The following is a 26,651-nucleotide window of genomic DNA, read 5'->3' as shown; positions in this document are numbered from 1 at the left end:
ACAGCTGTGTCAGGCCATATACAACTGTACACAAGAGGGCTCTTCATTTGACTCATGTACAACTGTGTGGTCATATGCATTTTTGCTGAGGCAAGAGCTACTCTGAGAAGGAACAGGAGTAGCTAACTGCTACTCCAAAAGCAGGCACCGGTGAGGGTGATAACCTCACCGTACAGGTGCATATTCAGCGCTGGTTATGTGCTGAATTTGGACTTCTTTTCAGCCATACGGATGCCAGAACCATTGGGAACAGTGCCGCACTGTTAGAGAACAGTTCAGGGACTGTTTAGGGCTGAAAACAGGGCAAAAACCAGTAAATACAGCGTGCTGTATTTACTGTTTTTGGGCAGAGGTCAGAGGGCTTATGTCAGTGGAAGCAAGTTCTAGTAGGTGAATTGGTTTCCGGCAAGTTTTGGGCTGTTATGCTGCCGAAATTTCGCCAGAACAGGTGGTATCTAGTTGGATACACGTAAAGAATTCCCACGACTCTTCTTGTAATTTACCCTCTTAAAGTATAAAGAAATACCAAAAGGGGCGCCAATTTTGGGGCCTACAGGTTGTTGGCATCCGCTCCGAGCATTCTAGCTTCCGAGCTGTGTAGAATGCTCCGAGCTGTGTGTGTGCTTTAAGTGTTGATTCCCGTCGCGGGTTACCTTTCCAAAGCTCTCTCTGTGTGTGTCTAAAGTAAAGAATTTCGGGTGAAAGTTAAAGTTTACCGCCCTACGGGCGGGTTTCACGCTCCTTCTCTCTTCCTCTCTTTGCAAGTTTTGTTCAGTTGTTTCCAGTTCTCTCACATGTGTTGTTGTAGATCTTCGGCTTGGAGTGTCCTAAGTCTATTATAGTGGTATTAGAGCTCAGACGTTCTTCTTCCACGAAGAATCCGATGCCATTTCCACCACACACATAGATTCCGGCAATGAATCTAGCAAGGAGGATACCGTTCAACCTACTCGCATGTGTGAGGAGACCAACGGAGGTGCAGGCTCTTTTGAGGACTCGAGAGCCGAGTATGGCCCTCTTCCGCCGGGCGACCTCGAAAAGATGGAAGCCCAACGACAACTTCAGGTTGACATCTGTGCCAACTAGATGCTCAAATACGCCAAGGATCCGCAGTATGTGAAATTTTTGAAGAATTACTGACTTAACGAGATCTATTCAGGATGGTGGGCGGCTGGCACGCAGCCATTCACCCACCTCTCAAGTCGGCAATGAAACAAAAATCCAAACCGAGTGCAGATAAGCGAAAACTGTATTCACAAGATGAATTTGACAGTTCGGTAAAGCAACACATCAACAAACCATGAAGTCCTCAAACAGCTCTCGAAAGAAAAGTCGTGCAACAGATTACCCCGGCTACCTAGGCCGGAAATTTACATTCGAAGCAGTTAGCAAATCAAAGAAGCGTGTACGCTTTGAGGATGATCCCAGTTCACCTCTGTCTTTAGACAGCTCTGCAAGTTGCTCTTCCTTCGACTCCAACGGGGAGGACGGGAAGCACCGGACGCGAAGAGAGACTCAAAAGAGCAAGAAGAACAAGAACAACCGACAAACCAAGAAGGGAAGACCCCACAAAAACACCCGAAAGCATAGAAAACATTCTGACAGTTCTGATGAGGATACGTCGTCCTCAGACAGTTCTAATTCGGACGACAGTTTGGAAAGGGGTCGAGACGACATCATCGATTGAATCAGTTTGACCATCTTGAGAAGAAGTGTAGGAAGACCAAGGACTTTAAAGAGGGTAGGCAAGCACTTAAGTTCTCTTGGGAAGTAGTGCGGGAGGACCAAGGACTTTAAAGAGGGTGCGCAGGCACTTAAATTTGACACCTTTTCAGAATATAAAAACACCGACAACACTCTTGCTTTCATACAACAGTTCGACATTGTTTTTTCGGGGTCTTTCAGATAAGAAAATGCTCTTCGTACTTTGGAAATACCCAGACTTGGTGGTCCACCCTACCTTTGAGAAAGAACATCATGGGTAAGCTCAAAGGAGTTTTCACCTTTGCATGGCTCACCGAAGAATATGAAGAGGAGGTTATCACAGCCTGGAATGATCTTAGGATGATCAAAGAAGACACCCTAGACGATTACTGCCATATGTTCTGGGATACTTTTCTACCAGATTCGTCCTTCAAGGAAATTACCTTCAAGCAACAAGTTGAGCGGTTTTGTTGTGGTTTGCCCAAGGAGATACGGCGATATTGTTTGCAAAAGAAGGCGTACTCCATTCAACGACTCATGGGTCACGACAAGTAGGGATTCGGTATGTACGCCGGCACACTAACGTCGGACAAGCCAGTGTCTACTCCACGGGGGCCAAACCAATCAAATAGTAACAAGAAGGGGAAGCAACAAAAGAAGAAACCAACCGGCCCTAGATTGTCAGCTTAGGGGGAAAATGTTACAGATGCGGGAAACACGGGCACGTTCTTGCCAAGTGCCCTAACAAAGCATCCAATGATCAGGCCAAGGACAAGCTAGAGAGTTCCAAAGCTGCAGATTAGCAATCAAAGAAAAAAAGACAACGGCAGGACTAGTTCCTGATTTTGTGGGGACTGACCTAGAACAGATCGATGAGAGTACACAGCTCTGCAGAGAGTGGGGCAAAGTACGAGATTAGAAAGTCTTGATCTTCTTGGACGGAGGAGACAAGGCCAACTACATATCCACAAGAAGGGGAAGCAACAAAAGAAGAAACCAACCGGCCCTAGATTGTCAGCTTAGGGGGAGCTGAGTACTACAAAGAGGGAAAATGTTACGGATGCGGGAAACACGGGCACGTTCTTGCCAAGTGCCCTAACAAAGCATCCAATGATCAGGCCAAGGACAAGCTAGAGAGTTCCAAAGCGAAAGATGAGCAACCAAAGAAAAAAATTACAGAGGCAGGACTAGTTCCTTATTTTGTGGGGACTGACCTAGAACAAATCGATGAGCGTACACAGCTCTGCAGAGAGTGGGGCAAAGTACGAGATTAGAAAGTCTTGATCTTCTTGGATGGAGGAGACAAGGCCAACTACATATCCACTCAAGTGGCAGCTTGACTTGGAATGACGCCATAGGAAATGGAACCACCAATGGAGGCAGTTCTAGTGGCACTAGGACGAGATGTGGCCATTACACTTGTCATAGACAAACTTTGGTTGCATTGTCAAGGGTATGTAGGGCACAAGGACTTCTACATCATGCCTCTTGAGGAGGGGTGTGACGTCGTGGTCGACTATAGGGCAAGAACGGCGTCGTGGTCGAGTATAGGGCAAGAAAGGCCACGTTGAAGAATGAGAAGGAAAGAGATTCTACTCGATCTAGGGTAAAAGCGTACAAAGTATCCCTAGTGCGTCATTCAAAGTAATGACGGGAGCACTGAGAACGGGAATATCTATAAGGCCACCAGGAACGGGTACTTCTGATTTGTCACCTCGGATGGGTGACACGGAGCATCGGAAAGAAGTATCCGACCATCCGAGAACGGACATCTCTGATGTGTCATAGGATGGGTAACATAGAGCATCGTGAAGGAGATTGTACAGGAAGTTCGGTAGGAAAAGACTAGGTGATGGGTATTCCTGATGCGTCACAAGGTGCATCCGAAACGGAATAACCATAGTCAGGAGGAATTCCGAACTTGCACAAGGAAAAGCAAGCACTTGAATGAAGATGGTTTCAGAGGAAACTTTGAGGAAAAACAGATGCTTTCTGAGAAAGCGGGATTCCTTTTCGGGAAAGCAGATGCTTTCCCGCGAGGAAGTCTATGTCTGCATTGCAACTGTGCATGTGATTGCATCCAGGGACGCCTGGGAAGTGATGTGAAAGCATTGTTTTTAACTTATAAGGTTTTACTGAGTTTTTGGACAGATTCAGACGATTTTTAAAGATGATCGGCCGCCCACTTAATAAGTGGGCAGCCTATGATTAAATAAAGCAGTAAAAACCAGCCAATGATTTTTCTCTCTTTTTCTGGCAGCAGAGGCAAAAAAAAAAAAACAAAATGAAAAACGGCCGCGATCTCTACGTGTGCAGCCAATGCTCTGCTATCTTTGCCGTGGCCAGGGAAATATAAAAGCATCACACGCCCTCTCCCAGAGGGAGGACCGGTTTTCACAAGGAGGAGATGCTGCTGCAGATTTCAGCCACAAAGAAGACGTTTGCTGGTGATGCCCATGGCTGCCCCAAGTGTACCCGATGTCGCCAGGACACAATGCGCAAGTTCCCTCACAAAGAAGTGCCTACGGAGCGTGTTTCCGTCATGAAGCTGCTGTTTCTCTCTGTTTTCAGTCCATAAACATCGTAGACGGGGCTGATTTACGAGAAGGAACCCGAGAACACACCTCTTTTGTGTGTAGGATTGGAAGAGAGGATTTATCTCTGAGTATTTGATTGCACGTGTACTTCCTCTTCGTGAGGGAGTAGGAGCAGAGGAAGGCATGAGCCTCTGCAAGAGAAAAGCGCTCTGAGGAACTAGAGCCAGATCAGCCCAAGGGTTTCGTACCCGAGTTTTGGGAAGTAGATCCATGGATCTGAGAGAGGTAGACTCTCGAGATGTGATATGGAAGTTGAGATTCCCAAGGGAAGGACTTTGTGTCCAGGAAAGCAGAGTTATTCTGCAGGAAGAGGACTCTAGAGAATAGAGTCGGAAAAGAGTTGCAGGGATGCCATGCCTTGAGTCTGGAAGGTGAGATCCAGAGGTGAGAACCTTGATTCTCAAGGATTTGGAATAAGGAACGGAAGTTCCTTGGAATAGGGTTTGCCCTAGGAATAGGAAGCTGAGGCTTCTAGTAACCATCAAGTCTTATTCTGGAACGAGCGTGGTAATACGTTTGGTTCAAGTGCTTGTATAGACTTCTCCTCAATAATAAAGATACTATTATGGGGGGGGGGACCAGCCCATCTTCTGGTCCAGTACTGTGTCGATCTTCTCACTCTCTCTCTATCTATTTCTCTCTATATACTCTGGCTTCAGTATTAAGTGATAAATTCTATTTATCCGAGTATATTCTATATTGCTATGTGCTCCCTTTTGTGACACATCTGGTCTCCAAAAGCTATCAGTGCAAATTATGGAAATCCGTACAATTGACACGTCAATAACCTGTGCCAATTTCGGATGTCCGTACACTACGAGGTCAGCATGTCAGCGTGATTTGCGGAAGGTCTGTACAACCTGCCATGTCATCAATTTTTACGCAAGTTGATTTTTGTGTGTGTGGCGTCCTGCTTTATTTTATTAATTTGAGCCTCATTGGACGGGGTCCCATAAGTTTGCTGGGGTTTATGGTTTTAATCCTAACCCTTCTTTAATAGCTGGGCCACTCGATGAGGATCTGTAAGTTGGTGAGAACTTCGTCTTCTTCTTGTGCTTCTGCTAGGGTTTAGGCCCCTCGACCACGATCTGCAAGTTGACTGGGGTTAGGGAGCCCTAACCTGTTAGGTCTTCAATGGCTCGACACATCAACAGTTTGTGACATCCCCCCTTCTTGAAAGAAGAGTAATGGTCTGGATTACATTATATTTGCAAAAAAACTCAAGGTAGCCTCAAATATCCGAGGGTCATTTCAAGGGTCATTCAGTTTTTTCATTCCATATCGGAATCCGAAGGTCATTCAATTTTCTCATTCCATATCAGAACTCTTGATATTCTAGCATATAAATTTGCCATCACACGCAAACCACGTTGATTTGTAACGGTGTCTTTATGCACTAAAATTACATACCCAAGCAATCTCACCCAATTAGGAATATTTAGTAGTTGGCACATCACAATGCAACACAAATGCTTACATATGCATGTTACAAGACACATAAATATATATACCTTCATAAGTTCATAATAGTCTGAACTCACGAATTATAAGATGGAATAAAGCACTCATAAAACTATAAAAGCAAGGGACACAAGAAAAGAAAAGAAAAACAAAAACAAACAAACTAAATCAATTTGTTTGCTACGAAACAAAACTAGATAAAACAAAACATTATTAACTTAAAAATGTTTTCATAAAAGGCATGCGTAAAATAAGTTGACGTAACTTATTTGGCTTAAAACAAGTACTCAACTTTAAGCAAAAAAGGATAAGACATCTTAAAAACTTAATTCTCGTAATCAAACTTCACACGCAATAACCATCCCGGTCCAAGCCATGACTGTTGAACGACTCCCTCATCACTCCTCTTGCAGATAACCTAAAGAGGTCCAAGCCATGAGATATAGAGGCCTTTTATAACCAAACACTTCCCAAACCCCAGCTTGCGTCACTTGGAGGTGCTGAGAGTAACCACTGCTCATACTATTTCTTTTTCAATACTTCCCCCATAAATAACTGTCCAAGTCGGGGTCATGAATAACAACAGCACTTTACGAACATTCAATACTCCCTCCGTAAATAACCATCCAGGTCCGGGCCATGAGTAAAAACACCACTCTTTCAATCATTCAATACTCCCCCGCAAATAGCTACAAGGGTCCAAGCCATGAGTATATGCAGGCATTATCAAGCATCAATTTTCTCTTCAATACTCCTCCCGGGAATAAAACATAAGTCATTGAAACCAATATCAAACCCAGAGTAAGACAATCTCCAATTCGCGCCAAAACAGGTTCAAAACAGATAACATCCATTTCAGACAAATTTCAAACAGTATTTTCAAACAGTTTCTCAGACAGATTCTCAAACAAAGTTCAAAAAATGTCTAAATCAAACTCAAAAAGCATTCTCGATGTATCTCGATCACTCGACCTTGAAAAGACGACCGGCTTTCCATCTTGAGACCTCCATCAAATTTAGGGTTCGATTCCTTCCATAAGGTTGTAGCCGACCGCAGCATGGTCCATAAGCTCTTGAATGGTCGAAACTGGCTTGGATAGGCAATGTTCCTATAGCGGTGATGGCCGTCCAATGATATAGCAATCACACTGGGCCTCCAAGGTTATCAACTCGAGGAAAGAAATCTGCTGATACATGTCTAGAAATTTCAAGTTGTAATCTATTAGGGTTTCCGTGGCAAGCATTTCAAGATACCCCACTATGCCAGAAGTTGCACTCGAATGAAAATGTCAAATGTTATGTAACTTCGGGCAAAAAATTTCTTGGAAGCTTACCAAGTCCTTGGAGTGTGCGGCTTGGTAGCTAAAGTCATCTGCCATTGCATGGCACTGACTTTGGGAAAAGCGGTGGCTTGAAAGGTCTTTGATTCTTTTGTGTAGTTCCCCATGGCATAGATGTTGTCAAAATGCACAAGAACTGTAAAACTTTCTCTTTCGTAAAGGAAAACAATTTCTTTGAAATCCGGAAGTGCATCTTTCTTTGTTTGCTCTTAGGAGGACCGATATGCTTTCTAGAAATTACACGACTGAAGCTTTGATACCACTTTAACAAGAGCAAACCACGTGCCAATGAAAAAGAGTAGACTGAAAATTCTTTAGACGCTTCAAAACAACTGAATTGAAAGAGAAACACGGCACACGAGACACAGAGTGGTGGAGTTCCACGTCAAGAGAGCATCGGCCTCAAACCTTGTCGCCCTGCTCTGCATCTCCCAATGGAAACCTACAAGAGAGTTGACATTGGCACATATTTAAAGGCCCCTTCGCCATGAAAAGCAATTTACGTGAAAAGCATCAGATCCTAAAAGCATTAGTCTCCAAAAGCTGTCCGTGCAAATTATGGAAATCCGTACAACCTGCCGCGTCATCAGTTTTTACACATTGATTTTAGGATTGTGGCGTACTGTTTTATTTTATTGATTTGGGCCCCATTGGATGGGGTCCCATAAATTGGCTAGGAATTAGGGTTTTATTCCTAAACCTTCTTCAATAATTGGGCCACTCGACGAGGATCTATAAGTTGGTGAGAGCTTTGTCTTCTTCTTTTGCTTCTGCTAGGGTTTATGTCACCAGCGTGTGACTACTATCTATCCTTTTTGTTGATTTCTTTCTTATTATTTATTTACTTTCACTTTTTGGAAACACCCCTCGGGAAATCTAACTGCCCTGCATTGCATAGCTAGTGTGGAACTGTTTCCCCAGAATTGGCTTCAAAGTTGGGAATTAGACCTGAAGAGATGGGGTATACAGCAGAGGCAGGTTTGGCATGTCCTGGCCATACAGAGGCTGTGACACCCATCATTGGAAAGTTGCGCCTACATATCCAGCTATGTAGATACTGAAGAATTTTACATCATGCCACTTGACGGATGCGATGTGTTGTTAAGTATTCCTTGGTTGTTTCGTGTACAGGGAATCATGGATGCCTACAACAAAAAGATCACTGTACAGAGCAGGGGAAAGACTCACATTCTGGATGTAAAGCTTAAAGGGGAGTCTATTCCCACTGTATCAGCTTCTGCTATTACTTTTGTAATGAAAAAGCATCTTTTTGCGTACTTGGTTTTTGCACGTGAAGTATCAGATTGTGATGAATCAAATTTATCTGTGTTAGATAAAGAAAGGTCAATGTTTTTACAACAGTATAGTGACTGTTTTTCTGATTCATTACCGTCTCAATTACCGCCAGAGAAACCCGAGGACCATGCGATAGATTTGGTGCCAGGCAGTAGCCCACCAAATAAGCCTCCGTACAGGGTTAGTGCGGCTCAGCAGAAAGAGATAATGGGCCAAGTACAGGAGCTATTAGAAAAGGGGCTGATTCAGCCCAGTTCATCCCCATTCTGTTCTCCAGTGTTGTTGGTGCAAAAAAAGGATGGCTCATGGCGTATGTGCATCGACTACCGTGCACTGAACAAGAATACCATCAAGAATAGGTTCCCTATACCTAGAATTGATGATATTCTAGACAAATTAGAAGGAGCAGCTATGTTTAGCAGGATAGATCTAAAGAGTGGGTACCATCAGATCCGCATTAGATCAGAGGATGTGCACAAGACTGCTTTTAGAACAACGTTTGGCCTTTACGAATTTTTAGTGATGCCCTTTGGTCTCACAAATGCTCCTGCTACGTTCAATAGGATGATGGACAGAATTTTCTGTCCACACCAGCAATTTGTTGGTACATTTTTTGATGACATGATAGTCTACTCAAAGAATGAAGAGCATAGGCATCACTTGGCCATTGTGTTCGAAGAGCTACGCAGTCATAGGTTGCTCATCAATGCAAAGAAAAGTAAATTTTTTCTGGAAGAGATCCACTTTCTGGGACACATTGTCTCAAAGGATGGTGTCAGAATGGATCCTGCAAAAGTTGAAGCGATCAAGTCATGGCCAGATTTGAAGACGATGCACGATGTCCGAAGTTTCTTGGGACTATGCTCCTATTACAGAAGGTTTATCCGAAATTTCGTTGAGATTGCTTCACCTTTACATGCTCTTCAAAAGAAGGCAGTCACCTTTAGATGGACACAGAAAGAGATTTCAGCTTTTAATCTCTTAAAGGAACAGATGACTTCAGATCCAGTCATTGTGTTGCCAGATCTTAGGAAGTCATTTGTGGTCGAGTGTGACGCATGTGGTAGTAGCATTTGTGCAGTACTAATGCAAGATGAAAGGGTAGTAGCCTATGAGAGCAGAATTTTGCAAGGGCCAGAGATAACCATGCAGGCCTATGAGAAAGAGTTACTAGCTGTGATTCATGTGCTCTTAAGTTGGAAACAATACCTACTAGGTGTAGATTTCGTTGTCCAAACGGACCATCAGACCTTGCGATACTTCTTGACACAGACAAAGTTATCTGAGAAGCATATGCGATGGGCAAATATCTTGTCCATGTTCCATTTTCAGATTGTGCATGTGGAAGGCAAAAAGAATGTTTTGTGGCTGATGCCTTGTCAAGGAAGCCACAAATTTCAGTTGTGTCAATTCCTTATCATCATGAACTTGATGATATGAGAGAACAGTATGCAAATGATGAAGATTTTGCAAGGGTCTTCGAGCGGCTAATGGATGGACAACGTCATGAACACTATCTTCTTAAAGACGGGTTCATGATGATGCATGGCAGATTGTGTGTCACAAAGCCATTGCGACGCAAAGTTATAGAAGAGAGTCATGTCCCACCGTATGCAGGGCATCGTGGTATCGATGCTACAGTTAAAGCGGTTGAGACATTCTTCTATTGGCCTACATTGAGAAGAGACGTGGATGCCTTTGTGCGAGAATGCCTAATTTGCCAGAAGGTCAAGTTTGATAGGCAAAAGGCACCAGGGTTATTGCAACCACTACCTATTCCAGACAAACCATGGGAAAGTATTGCTATGGATTTTATCTTTGATCTTCCGAGAACGTAGACAAGAAACGATGGTATTTGGACCATTATTTGCAGATTCAGCAAGCAGGCTCATTATTCCTGTCAGGAAGAAGATAAAGCCAGATCAGATGGCACGCTTGTTTATGAGCAATATTTTCAAGTATCATGGCATGCCACAGTCGATTGTTAGTACTGTGATCCACGCATGACAAGTTTGTTCTGGAGAGGCTTGTTTGAGAATATGGGCACAACGCTCAAATTCTCTTCGTCATTTCATCCTCAAACAGATGGGCAGTCAGAAGAGGCAAATTCTACTATCCTAGATCTGCTGAAGTGCTATGTGTCAGAGCATAAAGGAAAGTGGGAGCAGTATTTGCCATTGGTGGAGTATGCATACAATAATACAGTGCATTCATCAACTGGCAAGGCACCTTTTGAGATAGTTGAAGGTGGCAAGAAAGTTCCTCCCATACTGCATACAAAGGACAAGATATTTGAAGCAGATAAGTATGTTCAGGACATGGATGAAATGTACAAGAAGGTCAAAGTGGCCTTAGAAAAGACTAAGGCAAAGCAAAAGAAAGCAGCTGATCGTCACCGTCGTGAAGTGGTATTTTCACTTGGTGATTGGGTGCTTTTACGCTTTGAAAAGGGAAGGTTAAAGAAGATAAAGGGCAAGGAAAGATTGTTTCCAAAGCTCAGCATGCGTTACTATGGGCCTTTTCAAGTGTGCGACATAATCAGTGATGTTGCATATAGGCTAAAATTGCCTGACAGTTGGAAGATTCACAATGCGTTTCACGTGAGTCTTCTCAGACCCTATGTGGGTGATGTGCCAGAAGATATGCCAGCTGAAGATCAGTCGGAAGTCGAGGAACTTGACGAGATCTTGGTCCCGGAACAGATTTTGGCACATAAAGAAAGAAAAGTGAAAGGCAAGGTTGCTAGGCGTTACTTGGTAAAGTTCAAAAACTATCCACCAATGGATGCTAAGTGGATGGAAGAAGGTGAACTTGCAGAGTTGCCAATTGTGTTATCACTTTACCTTGAAGCCTTCGATTTGCAACCTACCTTGATCCCTTGAGTTTCAAAGCTACATGGATTGTCAGTGTGACAATGGCTTCTGAAACAAATGATGTACATGGTATTTAAAGTGAGCTCAAATGAAATACCTGTTACATGAATGTTAGAGTTGTACAGATTGTCAGTTTGGCAATTGCTCTTATGGAATGTCCAAAAGCTTGGTTAGTGCTATAGAAGTGAGTATTTCTTGTCAGTTTGTCAAGAATACAATAATTGCTTCTATTAAAGGGTACATGTGTAACTGCATTCTTAAACTGTTGGTTTGGGTATGCTCGAAAGTGTTACTGGGCCCAACGTGTACTATAAGACAATGGCAAAATGTGTAGCTACCATTTTGTCATTGGAAAGTTAGTGACTCAAAGCAATGGCAGAGTGCGAAGCTACCACTATGTCGTTGGGACAGGGTTCACACGCAGGCAATACATGTGTCGACGAGGTGTTGAATACACCGGGGTTGACAATGAGCATGTATGTGTCGTACATGTGTCAACGAGTGTTGAATACATCAGTGTTGACTGTGAGCATGTACGACATAGATGCAAACGAGGACGTTTGAGATTTCAAGAGCGGGGTATGTCACCAGTGTGTGACTACTATCTATCCTTTTTGTTGATTTCTTTCTTATTATTTATTTACTTTCACTTTTTGGAAACACCCCTCGGGAAATCTAACTGCCCTGCATTGCATAGCTAGTGTGGAACTGTCCAGAGGGAGTCCAAGCCTGAGGGCAAGAGAGCACTAAGATTGGACAAGGACTATGGTTAGCCAAAGTGGGGTCATTGACTAGCCAAAGTGGAATCCTTTGCTACAGAGGCTACATTTCAGTTTTGGGTGTGGCTGCAGTGTACAAAGGGGGTCAGATGACCTAGAAAGATACAATGGCAGCATCTCCTAAAATTTAGGGAACTGCTATTTTGGGACCTGAAAATGTGTTTGCGTCATTACCTCCGGAATGATAAGGAGAACATTTTCTTACTCTGCCGTGAAGTCAACTGGGCAACCGGTTGGGAGATTTTTAGGCGGCAACCCCGAAACGGGAAAATGCTTGTAAATGCGCCAAGTGGCACATTCTGGTGCACTTTCCTCATGCAAGAGAAGGTGGCGCTGAATTTTAAGCTGGGAGAGGCACATTTTCAGATTTTGTCACAGGTTAAGAGCTATGGAGTGCTTGCTTTCCCTCCTATGTACAGTGTGGTGCCAGGAGTGATGCCCTGCACGCTACGCACTGCCCTCTATCTCCCCTATGGCAGTATGTTATGCCCCTCTAGTGGGCTTTTCAATTGACCAATGTACAGTTGTGTGGGTTCATGCGCGATTGCCGAGGCAAGAGCCTCTTGCACAGGTACTGGATTAGCTAGCGGCTAATCCCCTGCAGGTACAGGTAAATTCGGAGAGGTTTCACGCCAGAAATCTCGTCCGATTCAAAGGGCAAGTAGCCCTACAAGTGCGGGAGCTCGAGGACTTGCTACGGATGCGATCGGCACGCGAAACGGAGCCCAAAACAGTAAATTACAGCCTGCTGTGTATTTTTGCAGGTTTAGGGTTTTGGCCCTAAACGGTCCCTAATACCCCCAGGAGGTTCGGGGACGCGAGGGGACCACTGTACAGGTGATTTGGCGCATTTTCGGGGCTGAAAACAGAGAATTCAGCGTGCTGCAGATTCTCGCCAAGTTTTGCAAAGTGCTCGTATGCGTCGGGAAAATCGTTCAATGCGTGGGAATACTGACTGTGAAGGGTCCTTGTACAGTTATGCTGCCGAAATCGGGCCGGAACAGTTGAAATTCAGCCAAGCTTGTGCGGGGCAGCTTATAGGGAACCACAGCGTATATTCCCTCTTTTAAGCAATAAAGAAATACCGAAAGGGGCGCCTAAGTTAAGGGCCAATCTGGTGTCGGTCTTCTCATACAGGTGCAATCTAGCAACCTGTATCCCTTTCCCCTTTGTTGTGTCTTGAAAGTACAGGTAGAATAGACGACTAATAATGGGTGAAAGCTAAATTAAGGTTTGAAGTAAAGTCTACCGCCCTTTTTGGATTGAACAGGCCGGTTCCAGTTTAGGCCCCTTGACTGGGATATGCAGGTTGGCTAGGGTTAGGCTCGGGGAGCCCTAATCCGTTAGGTCTTCAATGGCTTGACACGTCAACAGTTTGTGGCATTACAACAATGGGAGTATACGTGCTCTTCTGCGTCTGTATGGACTTTGGCATATTGTACGTATAGGTTTGAACTTGGCAAATGTAGAGGAGTGGTAGACCTTTGGTCTAATCTCAGGGAGTTTGCTTGAGAGGCTAGGTCCTATTGGACCCCAATGGCTTCTTTGGCAAACATGATCCTCAAGTGATGACCTTTTCGGCATAGTAACAGGGGACGCCCTTTTTCGGGCTTCCCGTCCCCACTTTTCCGTCCCCACTTGCCGTCCCGCTCTCTTTTTTACACTAAAAATCCATTTCAGCCCCGTCCCCCGTCCCCCGTTCCCCCGTCCCGGAATGCGTCCCTTGTGACTATGCTTTTCGGTCTTCCGACTCTCAGCATTTTGAGTTTACTGATGGTGTGATTCTCTTTAAGTCTCGAGCCTATGAGATTCAAGTTTTGCTATTCAGTTACAAAGGAAGAAGCAGTTTTACTCCAAGTTGTCTCAATTTCTTTCTGGTGTTACTTATTCACTTTTCCCAGGATTGAGCGGGAAGGGGGCTCTCGAGGGGAGCTCTCCGCTTTCACTCTAAAGCTTTCAGTGATAGCGCTTCCACTGTTCCAATAAGGGGTTGAGTCAATTGTTACCTGAGAGCGTACTTTTGAGGATGCTTCTCTTCCAAAGGGGGCTTCCAAGTTATAATCTTCAGTTGATTACCGATGCTCCATTCAACGGAGTACAATGCACGGTGCCTTCTAGTACTTGGTTTTCATGCTCTCTTCTTGCGGCTTTAGATGGTGTGCTTTAGCCCACAATGTATTTAGTATCTTGGCGGATGTTTTTTTTTAGCCACTTCGGTGGTTGCTTCGTCTCTCACATTTGTGGTGAGATAGTTGCTCTTCCCAATGTATCCAAGGAGTAGTTCCTGTGCCTTGTCCTCCAGATTGATCCCTGGGGACTCTACCATTCAAGACACACCATGTTGCCATCTTTGATGCAGGCCTAGGAGAGTAGAGGATTCACATACAATGGCAGCCTTGAGTTGTGTATCCTCTCTCTCCAGATCCATCTTGTTGCCGGGAGGAGATGCATTTCACCATGTGGATGTTGCCTATGTTGAGGCCCAGGCAATGGTCGCGTGTGCAGGAGTAGATGGCAGTTGCAGTCGCAATTGTGTGTACCTTGGGTCTATCCATTGGAGCATGTCAGATCTATGCCGGACCACCCTTGGTCACTTGTATTGAGTAGTTTGTTATAAGCATGGAGAACCTTTCTTCTACAGTCCTCCACTACTCCCTTGCATCCAGCTCTTGATATATGTCCCTTTTTATTCCCTGCATTACTGGTGCTTTTCCCCCTACAATTCTTAATCCTGTTATATACCAGGGTTTTTCACTACCAGTTTGGTTGTGTGTAATGCCTACGGACTATTGTAATGCCTTCAGGCTTTTTGTAATTTTGTTCATGTAATACAAAGGGTTCAAGCCCCACTTTTTTTCCATTTTAAACAAATAGAGAGAGAATGCATGCTTGTATACCGATAGTGGACGCAGAATGTTGCTTGCAACATAAGAAGGGACAGTCAGTAGAACAGATTTTGTTGAGATCAACTTCATGCCCTCCGGAGTCACATAGACCAACTCAAATCCACCTCCTGAAGCCCTTTGTATAGACTCCAGCTTCCAATTTAGTTTGATGTTGCTGCCTAATCTGATGAAATATAGAAAACATTGTAAGTAGATGATCGACATAAAGACAATTTGTTAAGAAGGGCAAAAGGCAGTTTACCATTCTGCTCTTACTTTTCTGCAATAGCTTTTGGCAGAGTCGTTAACCCTTTTCGAAAAGATCCAACTGTTTGTCCCTTTGGTTTAGGAAGCCTCCTGTATCAAAATTCGTGTGTTAAACGTCAACTCTATGTGTGTTCATTCAGTATCAATGAGCAACGCTAAGGTATATGGGATGTAATTGAACCGCTCAAAAGCAAAGACACGGAATCGCTTTGCAAGACAGCAACTGACGACTATCAACATGATACATCAAGCAGAGCTGCCATGTGGATGGCAATGCACCAAGGTTCTGCCTTCCCTTTGATGATCAGACTAGATGGAATGTAGTAAGTCTCCTGCTATACAAACAATCCAAATAGGTCAGAAAGAGGAATGGTTAGGTATGGAATGGACAAATCGTATTTCCAACCTTAAGTGGTAAGTCATGACATTGGCATAAAGGCAATCAGCCTCTTTGATGATGTTTTCTAGGCAGACCATGTCACCTTTGCATTCTTGGTTAGAATTAATCAAAACCCTAGTATGCTTCCCCTCCCCCCCCCCCCCACCCCCCAAAAGAAAAAGATCCTTCCATTACACTGGTGGACAGTATTGCCATCTAGGCGCACCATGAACCATGGTGAAGAATGGCCCTTGGTGCCAGAGTCTCGACGCTCCCACATGCAGTCGGAGCTAACCTGAAATCTCTCAAGCTCGCCCTTAAGGGTATGGACTAGCTACCGCCAAATGTTGCTGAAACGAACACTAGGAGGATCACCCGGCTTCACGTACCGCCTAAAGACACACATCGGACAAACCACCCAACCATAGCGACCATCCGACACCACCCCAAGGACGTAGGCGTGCACCTATCAGACAAAGCGTCCCATACCACCCGGCCTCACCTGCTCGAGGTGACTTCGCGTTAGCCTCACGGGCTAACCACTGGCACTCTACCAATGGGGGTTGATAACTACAAATGAGGCCTTGGCCTCCCTTTTATAAAAAAGGCCGGCCACATTGGCCGGGTTCACACTATATCCGTTGTCACGAGGACGTGGCAACTGCTTACCTTAGTTGTTGGTTTCTTTCTGATGATTTTTATTTGATTTTTAGGACCCTCTTTTTGAAGTTGCAAATGGCCGGACATTGTATGGCCAATATGAAACTGCTGACTGCAGAGTGTTTCACCTGCAGACGGGAAGGCCTTGTCGCCACGAGTTGATTGGACCGAGCGGCAATGGAATCCGAGCATTAAAAGTATGTCTAGGCTCAGTTCAAAGTCATTTAGGCCCCTCGCCACACTTAAGTGTTGGTGGGTACTCGTAAATTAACTCAAAAGAGGCATCATGGACACATGGCAGCACCAAAAGGCGCAGAAGTCAAAATTCAACCACCTCATGCTAGATTGGGCGCCCCAATTTGGGCAGCTAGGAGCTGTTTTTCTTCCTCATTGTGACCTGCAGAGTGTGTGTGAGTAGTTGGTGCATGTGACGAAGCTTTAAAGAAAAGCTTGCCTTCTCCCTTGCACTATGTAGCGCGATGATTCCGCTCTCGCGCACCTCTTTCCCATTTTGAATACAGAATCCTGATGCCCCCGCTCGGGGGCTACTCATCTGTATGTACAATTATGTGGGTTCATGCGCGTATGCCGAGGCAAGAGCCTCTTGTCCAGGTACTGGATTAGCTAATTGCTAATTCCCCGCAGGTACAGGTACAGGTAAATTCGGAGAGATTTCTCGCAAGAAATCTCGACCGATTCAAAGGGCAAGTAGCCCAACAAGTGCAGGATGCGTTCGGCTTACGAAACGGAGCCTAAAACAGAAAATTACAGCCTGCTGTGTAAATTTTCAGGTTTAGGGTTTCGGCCCTGATCGGTCCCTAATACCCCCAGGAGATCCGGGGAGCGAGGGGATCGTTAAATAGGTGATTTGGCGCAATTTCATGGCACAAAATAGAGAATTCAGTGTGTTGCAGATTCTCGCCAAGTTTTGTAAAGTGTCCGTATGCGCGGGAAAGTCATCCATTGCGCGGGGATTTTGTATGTGAAGTGTCCTAGTACAGTTATGCTATCAAAATCGGGCCAGAATAGGTCTTTTTCAATTCGAATTATGCGGGACAGCTCGTAGGAAATCGCAAGTTTTATTCCCTTTTTGATAAGAATAAAGAAACACCGAAAGGGGTGTCACAAAAATATGGAAGCGTAAACTGACTTTTAATTGTACTTCAAATACTCAAGAGAATTGGAGAGAGAGAGAGAGAGAGAGAGAGAGAGGAAAAGCTTGACACTTCATTGGGGACCAGAAGATGGGTTGGTCCCCCCCCCATAAAGAGAATATCTTTATTACTATGGGAGAATCTTTACAAGCACAGGAACGGGGCGAAAGCCCGTCCGCTATTCTTTCTTGGCCTTTTTCTGCTTCTGACTGAGAGAGTAGAAGAACTGCTCTCTGACTATTGAGAGGATCTATCCTCTTCTGCGAGATTTTGGGGAGCTCTCGTAGGGGAGAATCTACCTTCCACAAAACTCATCGGAAGCTCTCACGAATGAGGGCCTATCTTCCGCTAATTGTGCCACTTTGGACGTAATCATTCCTACAATCAACCAACCACAGAAACATGCAAAACACACACACACACACACACACGCTTGCTGTAATTTTCTGCACATAACCAGAAATTGTTACCTAAGCGTGTTCCAATGCCAAAATGGAGGTCCTTTTCGCGATGGAAATGCTCCAAACTTGGTGTATGTGTAGAGTAGGTAGTGGGGAATGAGATTCTATTAAGACTTTGCTGAAATTCACCCTAATACAAGTGATTAGGGGCTGAAAACAGGGAATTTGCAGCAGCTAGACAAGGGAGAAAGAGAGTTTTCTACTACTTTACGTGATGAAACTTCTCCCAAAGTTGCATGCAACCATGAGAGGCCTTGTTCTAGGTGATGGGTGCTCAGAGGCTCCACATACACCACAAGGTACTGCTCTCAAGCTTCAATGGAGAGCTTCACTGCGTAGAGGATGGTCAACTTGGGGAGGTAGTGCACTGCCAACCTGGCAAGAGGGGGAGGGGCTGCTCTCTTATAGCCTCCCAGAAGACGGGGCGCTAGCATGAAAAGAGAGAGAGAGAGAGAGAGAGAGAGAGAGAGAGAGAGAGAGAGATTGCATGGGAAAGTGTGCCAAGTGGCACACTTACTTTAAAATTTAAAAACCATTCAACTTTTGACTTTAAAAATCCTATGCTAGTTAATGAAATGTGCAATTAAGTGCACAACTGCACACATAGATGCAACAAATGAAAACGTTAGCTGCTCCCTAGCGCATTGCCATGCCAGCAATGCTCTGGCATTACATATTCGCACTTTTCCGGCCATTTGGTCCAGCGCAAATCATTTAAGAATACTTTTAGCTAACTTATCCTAAGGCCGTAAAATAATTAAGCCTTAGGGTTAATAGTCTAAGGACCCCATCTCATTCCTATGCTTGCACTAGCGCGCGTAATTTTCTGAGCCTGAAATCTGAGGCTACTATCTACCCCTTCATTGAAGACCCGATTTCCCAGTCGCTAGGGCTTCACGGTATTTTCTGCTAGGGTCTCCATGAGGTGCTCTAGCCCAAACTTGGGCGCACCTGAGGCCCAAGAAACTGCTAGATCTATTCTGATGTGCACACAACTAATTAGATAATTCTTTTCTCGTAAATAAATTAATTATTTACAAAGTCTGACATAGTTACAAGGGGCGCTGGTCTTTGGGGCCAACACGTTGTCAGCGTTTGCTTGGAGCGCTCTAGCTTCCAAAGCCGTGTGTGTTCGAAGTGTTAATTCCAGCCACACGTTTTATTTGCAAAGTTTCTCTATGTCCTAAAGTCTAAAGTTTCGGGTGAAAGCCAAAGTCTACCGCCCTACGGGCCAGTTTCATGGTTCCATTGCCGCGATCGAATCACTTTTTCCTCAAAGAATGAGCCTTGGTTGGATTCCGACGAAGACACAGAGTACATGATCTCGGAATTACGCTATGGCCGACCAAGGGAAAGGCATCATGGAAGAAGGTTCCTCTTCGCAAGACAGGCAAGTAATACCTATGGTGTTTGAGGTTGGCTAGAGTTCTAGGCCACCCCTGTCTGTACCTTTTAATGATATGAATGCTCCACCAGTGTAGGGCTTTATGATTGGGCAACTTGAAGATGATGCATTCAGGACTCAGTTGGTTGCTATTGTGAATGTTTTCACTCGACTGGTGCAAGAACCCAAGGTTTATGAAGTTTTTACAAGCACCACCAGTGCCACAACAGACAAGGCAGCTCACATAGCCAGTAGAGCCCATTGAGGCTCAAGCCCAGGTCCTTCGTTCGTCCCAGCAGGGAGCACTCGCATGTTGCGGAGTCTGTTGGGGTTCCAAAACAGGTTCCCTCTGTAACAGGCTTGGACAAGAATCTACCGCGACACGACAAGAATTCACTTCAAAACAGTTCACAATTTGATTCGACACCGGCTCGACGGAGTTCTGTGCCAAGAGGTATTGGCCCCAAAGAGTGGCGCCCCTTTTGGTCTAGGGTTATGCCACATCATTGGTTTGTGACATACCCCCCTCTTGAAAGCATTGTAATCGCCCTCGATTACGCCTGCAAAACAGACACAGGCCATAAACTGTCTTAGCAGACACTGACTGTTAGTACCGATGCACTAGGAACACACATTTAGCACATGTACCAATCGACAGTCACATAACACGACATTTTTGACATCACATGACAAATCACATTCAAAATTCATTCAGATCTGAGACCATGATTAATCGGCAACGTATTTAGCAATCGCATCTAGATCCACTCGAGACCTCATGGATTCACTAATCCTTATTGCAACCATGTCTATCGAGACCTTTCAGACCAAAATGCTGCAGTCATTTCGTCTATCAGTTCTCGCACTTAAACAAGTCAAGAACAAACCAGTATCATATTATCGGGAATTCCAGTTCATAAAGTCATACAGCAAAATACCGTCAGCTCACAGTATCCTCGAAACTCAAAAGAGACATCAGTGACTTTAGTATCTGAAAATTGAGGCAATTTGTTGACAAAGGAGCGAAGAGACTCCCCTCTCGTGCATACCGGCTGCACCAGATTCCGCCCAAGCTGAGTTCGGGATTCCATTTAGAATAGACTATGCTAATCCAAATGCTTCGAGGTAAAGATTCACAATCTGAGGAGTATCTGCTAGGTCCTCCTCCTCCATCCACTTTGCATCCAATGCGAGATAATTCTTGAATTTAACCAAGAACCTTCTTATCGCTTTACCCTTTATCTTTCTGTCTTTATGTGCCAATATCTGTTCGGTAACAAGGATCTCCTCGTTTTCTTCCACTTCGGGTTGCTCATCAGGCTCCCCATCTTCGGACACATCGCCTTTAAAAGGCTTCAAGAGACTCACATGAAAAGCATTGTGAATTCTCCAAGTATCGGGCAGCTTCAATCGAAAGGAGACATCATTTATCTTTTCGAAAATTTGGAAAGGTTATAGTATCTCATGCTAAGCTTTGGAAAAAACCGCTCCTTTCTCTTTTTCTTTCTCGGACATGCCTTCTCAAAAGGTAAGAGCACCCAATCGTTCTCCTTTAATTTCAAATCGCGACGATGGCGATCTGCTGCCTTTTTGTCTTTCTTGAGATTTCTGCAAAGCCTCGCAGACCTTGGCAAAAGCCGTGTCCAAGTCACGCGTGTGTTCGTCAGCTTCAAAAATCTTATCTTTCGTGCTTAGGAAGGGTGGAACCTTCGTAGCACCTTCAATAATCTCAAATGGCGCCTTCCCCGTCGAAGAGTGTATCGTGTTATTATAGGCAAATTCCAACAAAGGTAAATACTTTTCCCATCGAGTCTTCTAATCTGAGATGTAAGACTTCAATAAATCTAGTACCACTTAATTAGCAATCTCTGATTGCCCGTCAGTCTACATGGAACAATGACGAGAATTGCAACCGCGTGCCAATGTTCTCCCAAATAGCCTTCCAAAACAAACTCGTGAATCTGGGGTCCTTGTCGAAGACAATTGTCTCAAGCATGCCATGTAATCTGAAGATCTGGGCCACAAACAGTCTTGCTAATTGATCCGGCTTGACTGTCTTCTTCACTGGAATGAAATGAGCTTGCTTGCTAAATCTGTCAATAACAGTCCAGATACCATTGTGACCACTCTGTGTTCTTGGGAGATAAAAAATGAAATCCATTGCAATACTTTCCCCGGGGCGGGTGGGTATGGGTTAAGGCTGTAACAATCCCTGTGCTTTATGCCTATCAAACTTGACCTTCTGGCATACCAAGCAACTGCGTACAAAATCGTCCACATCATAGTTACCCGGAACCGGAAATCACAACAAGGAACGGGGAACGGCAACATGCATGAAATGCCATTCCCTGTTTCAGATACTCATGTTTGAAACACGGAACGGGAAATTGGGATGGGAACGGGGAACAGGGACTTGAAAATGGCCATTCCTTGTAACTATGGTCCACATCCTTCCTGAGTCCCAGTCAAAAGAAGTATCTCTCCACACCCTTCAAGGTGGTAGCAATGTCGTGGTGACCTGTAAAAGGTGGACAGTGGCATTCGGTTAAACCTTTTCCCTCAACGGCTGTGTAACGCACTACATCGTTTTCCTCATCAAGTAGCCATCCCGAATGGAATATCCCGCTACTACCTCCCTATTCCGTATTCGAGTGAAAATATCTGCAAAATCTGTATCTATCGCATATTTATCGACCATATCCTCGAAGCTCCTATGGTGTATCGCGGAAATAGCCAGGACCAACGGCTTCCAAGACAAAGCATCCGCCACCAAGTTCTTCTGTCCACGCACATGGACAATCTGGAAGTGAAACTGTGACAAGATGTTCGCCCACCGCATCTACTTTTCCGATAGCTGCTTCTGTGACAAGTAGTAGTGTAAACTCTGATGGTCTGTGAAGACAATAAAATCCACTCCGAGTAGGTAATGTCGCAACTCAGTAAGAGCATGGATAACCGCCAAAAGCTCTTAGCTCTTTCTCATAAATCTGTACTGTTAATTCTGGCCTTGAAAATAATTCGCTTTCGTAGGCAATGACATGGACTTCTTGCATTAAGACCGCACCCAGACTATGACCACAAGCATCACAGTATACTTCGAATGACTTTTGCAAATCCGGCAAAGTCAAAACTGGTCCTGTAATCAATTTCTCTTTCAATATGTCACCTCTATGGGTCCCACAAGAAAGGGACTCCTTTCTGTGTCAAGATATGCAAAGGGGAAGCAACCTCTGCAAACTTTCTAATGAACCGCTTGTAGTACGAACACAAGTCCAAGAAGCTTCTAACTTCATGGACATTCTTCAAATCGGGCCAATCACGGATAGTCTCTATCTTGGCCGGGTCTATCTGCACTCCTGCTGCTAAGACAATGTGTCCCAAAAAGTGTATCTCGGATAGGAAAATTTCACTTTTCTTCGCATTAATCACCAACTTCTGATCTTGTAATGGCTGAAAGACCTGTGGTAGATATGCTCTACGTTCTGTCTCACCCTTGGAGAAAACAATGATGTCGTCAAAGAAAGTGCCAACAAATAGTCTGTACTCTCGAAAAATCCTGTCCATTATCCGGTTAAATGTCACTGGAGCATTGGTTAGGCCAAAAGGCATCACCAAAAACTCAAAATAACCCAAAAGTCATCCGAAAAGCTATCTCGTAGACATCTCCCGGCGCGATTTGGATCTGATGATATCCACTCTTCAAATCGATCCTGCTAAAACACGAGGATCTGTGTAGTAAATCAAGAATATCATCGATCCTAGGAATCGGAAATCTGTTCTTGATGGTGATTTTGTTGAGAGCTCTATAATCGATGCACATTCTCCAAGATCCGTCTTTCTTCAAAACCAACAACACTGGAGAGCAGTAAGGTGAAGTACTAGGCTGGACAAGACGTTTTTCCAAGAGGTCTTTCACTTGGTTCATAATTTCTTCGTTCTGGGCTCGGCTATACGATAAGGTGGCCGGTTTGGTGGTGTGCTTCCAGGTATCAGATCAATGGTATGATCCTCAGGACGAGCGGGTGCTAACTCGCTTGGCAGGCCCTCTGAAAAGCAATCGGCATGAGTGTGGAGAAAATCTTGGCGTTCTTTATTAAGTTCACACATATTTGTCCTATTCTCATCATTCAACTCTTTCAAAAAAATTGAGTAAACAAACAGACTGGATTTCATTAATTTTGAAACGGCCGAAGCTGATACAATAGGGACAGACTCTCCCTTAAGTTTCACATCAAGTACAATGGTTCGGCCCTTCTCTGTAGTCAAAGTCGCTTTTCTCGCCCGATAGTCGACCACTGCGTTGTTCTTATGGTACCAAGGAATTCCTGGAGGACATCACAACCTTCCAAGGGCATTATGTAGAAGTCCTCGTGCCCCAAATACCCCTGACAATGCAACCAAAGTTTGCCAATGACAAGTGTAATGGCTACGTCCTTGCCGAGTGCCGCTAGAACTGCCTCTGCCAATGGTCCCATCCGATCGGGTGTGATCTCGAGCCGCGCCGCCAATTCAGGTGAAATGAAGTTGGCCTTGGCTCCTCCTTTCAAAGAAAATCAGGGCTTCTTGGTCTTTCACTTTACCCAAAGCTCGGCAAAGTTCTGTACTCTCATCAATCGTGCTTGGGTCAATACCCATGCAATCTGGAACCAGTCCTGCTTTCATCTTGCCTTTTCGTCCACGTTCCTCAGCTACTTTTGAACCCTCAGGCCTGTCTTCATCTTTGTCATTATGTTCTTTCGGTGCCTTTTTAGGGAACTTCGCGGAGATATGCCCAGTTTCCCCGCATCCAAAGCACTTCCCTTCTTTGATGTAGTTAGCTCTCTCTTAAAGAGTAAGCTTGGGTCGTGCATCCTTTTCTTTCTTTTTTGGGTTGCTCTTCTTCTTTCTACTTTGATTGTTCGAAGTCTGTTCGATCCTTTGCGTCATGATTTCATATGTGGGGTAGGTCAAATTGCCTGAATGAATGGCAAAACCCCGTTTCGCATGACTCATCGGTTCCTGAATGGAATCTGACTTTTGCTCTAGGCACTGATCTCGAATCTCTGTAGGAAGTCCCAAGGTAAACCGCTCAATCGATTTTTTGAATGAGATCTTCTTAAATGAAGAAGCTGGTAGAAAAGAGCTCCACGATCTCTCGTAATATGCGTCCATTGTATCCTTCTTAGTCATGCGAAGATGGTTCCAAGCAGTTCGTATGTCGCATTCGTACTCCTGAGTCAACCAAGAAGAAATAAAAAGCCTCTTAAATCTCAGTCATTTAACTGGCGCTTTCTTGTTCAATAGAAGAGTGGACCACCAAGTTGGAGCATTTCCCTTGAACTAAGAGGTAGCCCTCCGAATCTTGGAGTGCTCTGAGTAATGTCCTCTAGAGAAAGCTATGTCAAACTGCTGTATGAAGGCCGAAGCCTTCGAAGCATCTCAAAATCCAGAAAACGTGTGTCAAATTTAATTGACTCTCCACCTTCTTTACACTCTCGAACTTTCTTGCTTTTATCTTCCAGAAAGTCATACTGGTTGGCTTTATAAAAATTCTTCTTCCTTGCATAAAATCTGTTGTCGTCAAAGTCCGAACTATCCGAAGACGAGTCCTCTGTAGAATTGTCCGAAATTGGGCAAGATTTAGACTTCTTTGCCTTTTTCTTACCCTTTCCGAAGCGTTGCTTTTTGCTCCGCTTTTTCCCTTTTCTGTCTTCTTCGCTCGAGTCATAGCAGCTAAAAGAACTGTCAGAAGAAGAAGAAGAACTGGGTACTCCTTTGAAATGCACATGCTTCTTCTGCTTTTTGTCGTGCTTTTCGGCTTTGTTCTGCGCGTCAAAAAGCTGGCTAATCCGTGCATCAACCACCTCTTCTAATTCTTGCTCTGTAAACATCCTTGGAGCAGGAGGTGGCTCCATGGTTTGCCGCCACTGTGAGTGCACCTTGTCGAAGGAGGTCTGGGTGAAAAATTTTGCAAGTTTAGGGTCCTTCGCAAAATTCATCATCAGCATTGTCGCATCATCGACCAATCTCCGATGTTCCATCTCTTTAAGCTCCGGCTGAGTGGGCGGAGGCGGGCCGTACTTCTTGCGTGAATCTTCTTCGTGATCTCTTCCCGCATCTCAGGATGCAAAGGAAGTCGATTGTCCTTTGCTTGAATTCATAAGTGTCGCGTAAAAAGGATCGGATTTCCTAGTAGAAGAGAAATCAGCCGCGCTTTGATACCACTGTAACAGACTTGGACACTCCAAGTCAAGAATCTACCGTGACACGACAGGAATTCACTTCAAAACAGTTCACTATTTGATTCGACACCGGCCCGTGTCACAAGATGGGCACCACGTGCCAATAGAAAAGAACAGACTGAACAACTTTAAGCACTTCAAATAACAACTGAACTGAGAGAAAGAGAGAGACAACACGCGACACGGAGTGGCAGAATTCCACCCCAGAGAGTATTGGCCCCAAACCTTGACGCCCCTTTCGGTATTTCTTTATAATGCATCGACACAGTACAAGCCGATACTCCAGACTCTGCACCTTCTCCAGGAAGCATGCCAGAGAATGAGCCCTAACCTCATATTTAAAGGCCCTTGGCCTAAAAAGCAATTACAATGAAAAGCCTTCAAACTTAAAAGCATCTGGTCCAAAAGCAAAGCCAAAAAGCTGCCAACGTAAATTACGGAAATCCGTACAGCCTGCCACGTCATCAGCCTGCGCAAAACGCGGAAATCTCCCTGCTGCCCTTGGGTTTAGGATTAGGGTTTTTACAGTTTTAGGGTTTTTGGCAACAAAATTAGGATTTGCAGGTTTTTAGGGTTAGGATTTCCAAAATTAGGGTTTCAACAATTTTAGGGTTAGGGTTTCCATAATTAGGGTTTCAGCCATTAGGGTTTTTGGCAGAAATTAGGGTTATGGTTTCTGCTCTCGGGCAACCACGTTATCACTTTGTGACACTTCTTCTGTTACTTGTTCTTCTTAGGGTTTAGGCCCCTTGGCCGGTAGTTGCGTTCTTCAATAGGTCGACACTTCAACAGTTTGTTACAACCCGACGGAGTTCCATGCAGCTTCTTTCTGCTCTTTTGATCAAGGAGTTAGCTTCTCCTTTCGGCTGTTTTGATCAAGGAGTTAGCTTCTCCTTTCCACTGTTTGGATCAAGGAGTTAGCTTCTCCTTTCTGCTCTTTTGATCAAGGAGTTAGCTTCTCCTTTTTGCACTTTTGATCAAGGAGTTAGCTTCTCCTTTCATCCAAATGGGAACTCTTGATATTCCGACGTAGTAAAATTAGCTATCACACCCAGACCGTACTGATCTTGGGTGTCTTGCTGCACTAAAATTACATACCCAGACAATCTCATCCAATTAGGAATATTCATTAATTTGCACATCACAATGCAACACAAATGCTTACATATGCATGCTACAAGACACAACAA

The 26,651-nt window shown here is 44.5% G+C and overlaps 1 protein-coding gene across 1 annotated transcript in view; it reads right to left on the bottom strand.

Moving 5' to 3' along the window:
* LOC147437948 (protoporphyrinogen oxidase, chloroplastic-like) overlaps positions 1-26,651 on the bottom strand; it is a 70,513-nt gene that overhangs the window by 18,958 nt on the left and 24,904 nt on the right. The window contains exons 5-6 of the mRNA XM_086487340.1: positions 15,212-15,292; positions 14,948-15,119 (exon numbers count right to left, since the gene is read on the bottom strand). Coding sequence (XP_086343466.1) covers positions 14,948-15,119; positions 15,212-15,292 — 253 coding nt within the window. The remainder of the gene's footprint in view (positions 1-14,947; positions 15,120-15,211; positions 15,293-26,651) is intronic.

The sequence above is a fragment of the Adiantum capillus-veneris genome, chromosome 17, assembly GCF_014529385.1.
Source record: "Adiantum capillus-veneris isolate H3 chromosome 17, ASM1452938v2, whole genome shotgun sequence".
NCBI lineage: Eukaryota > Viridiplantae > Streptophyta > Polypodiopsida > Polypodiales > Pteridaceae > Adiantum > Adiantum capillus-veneris.
The sequence above is the reverse complement of the archived record's forward strand: the minus strand, read 5'-3'. Positions and strand labels throughout refer to the sequence as shown.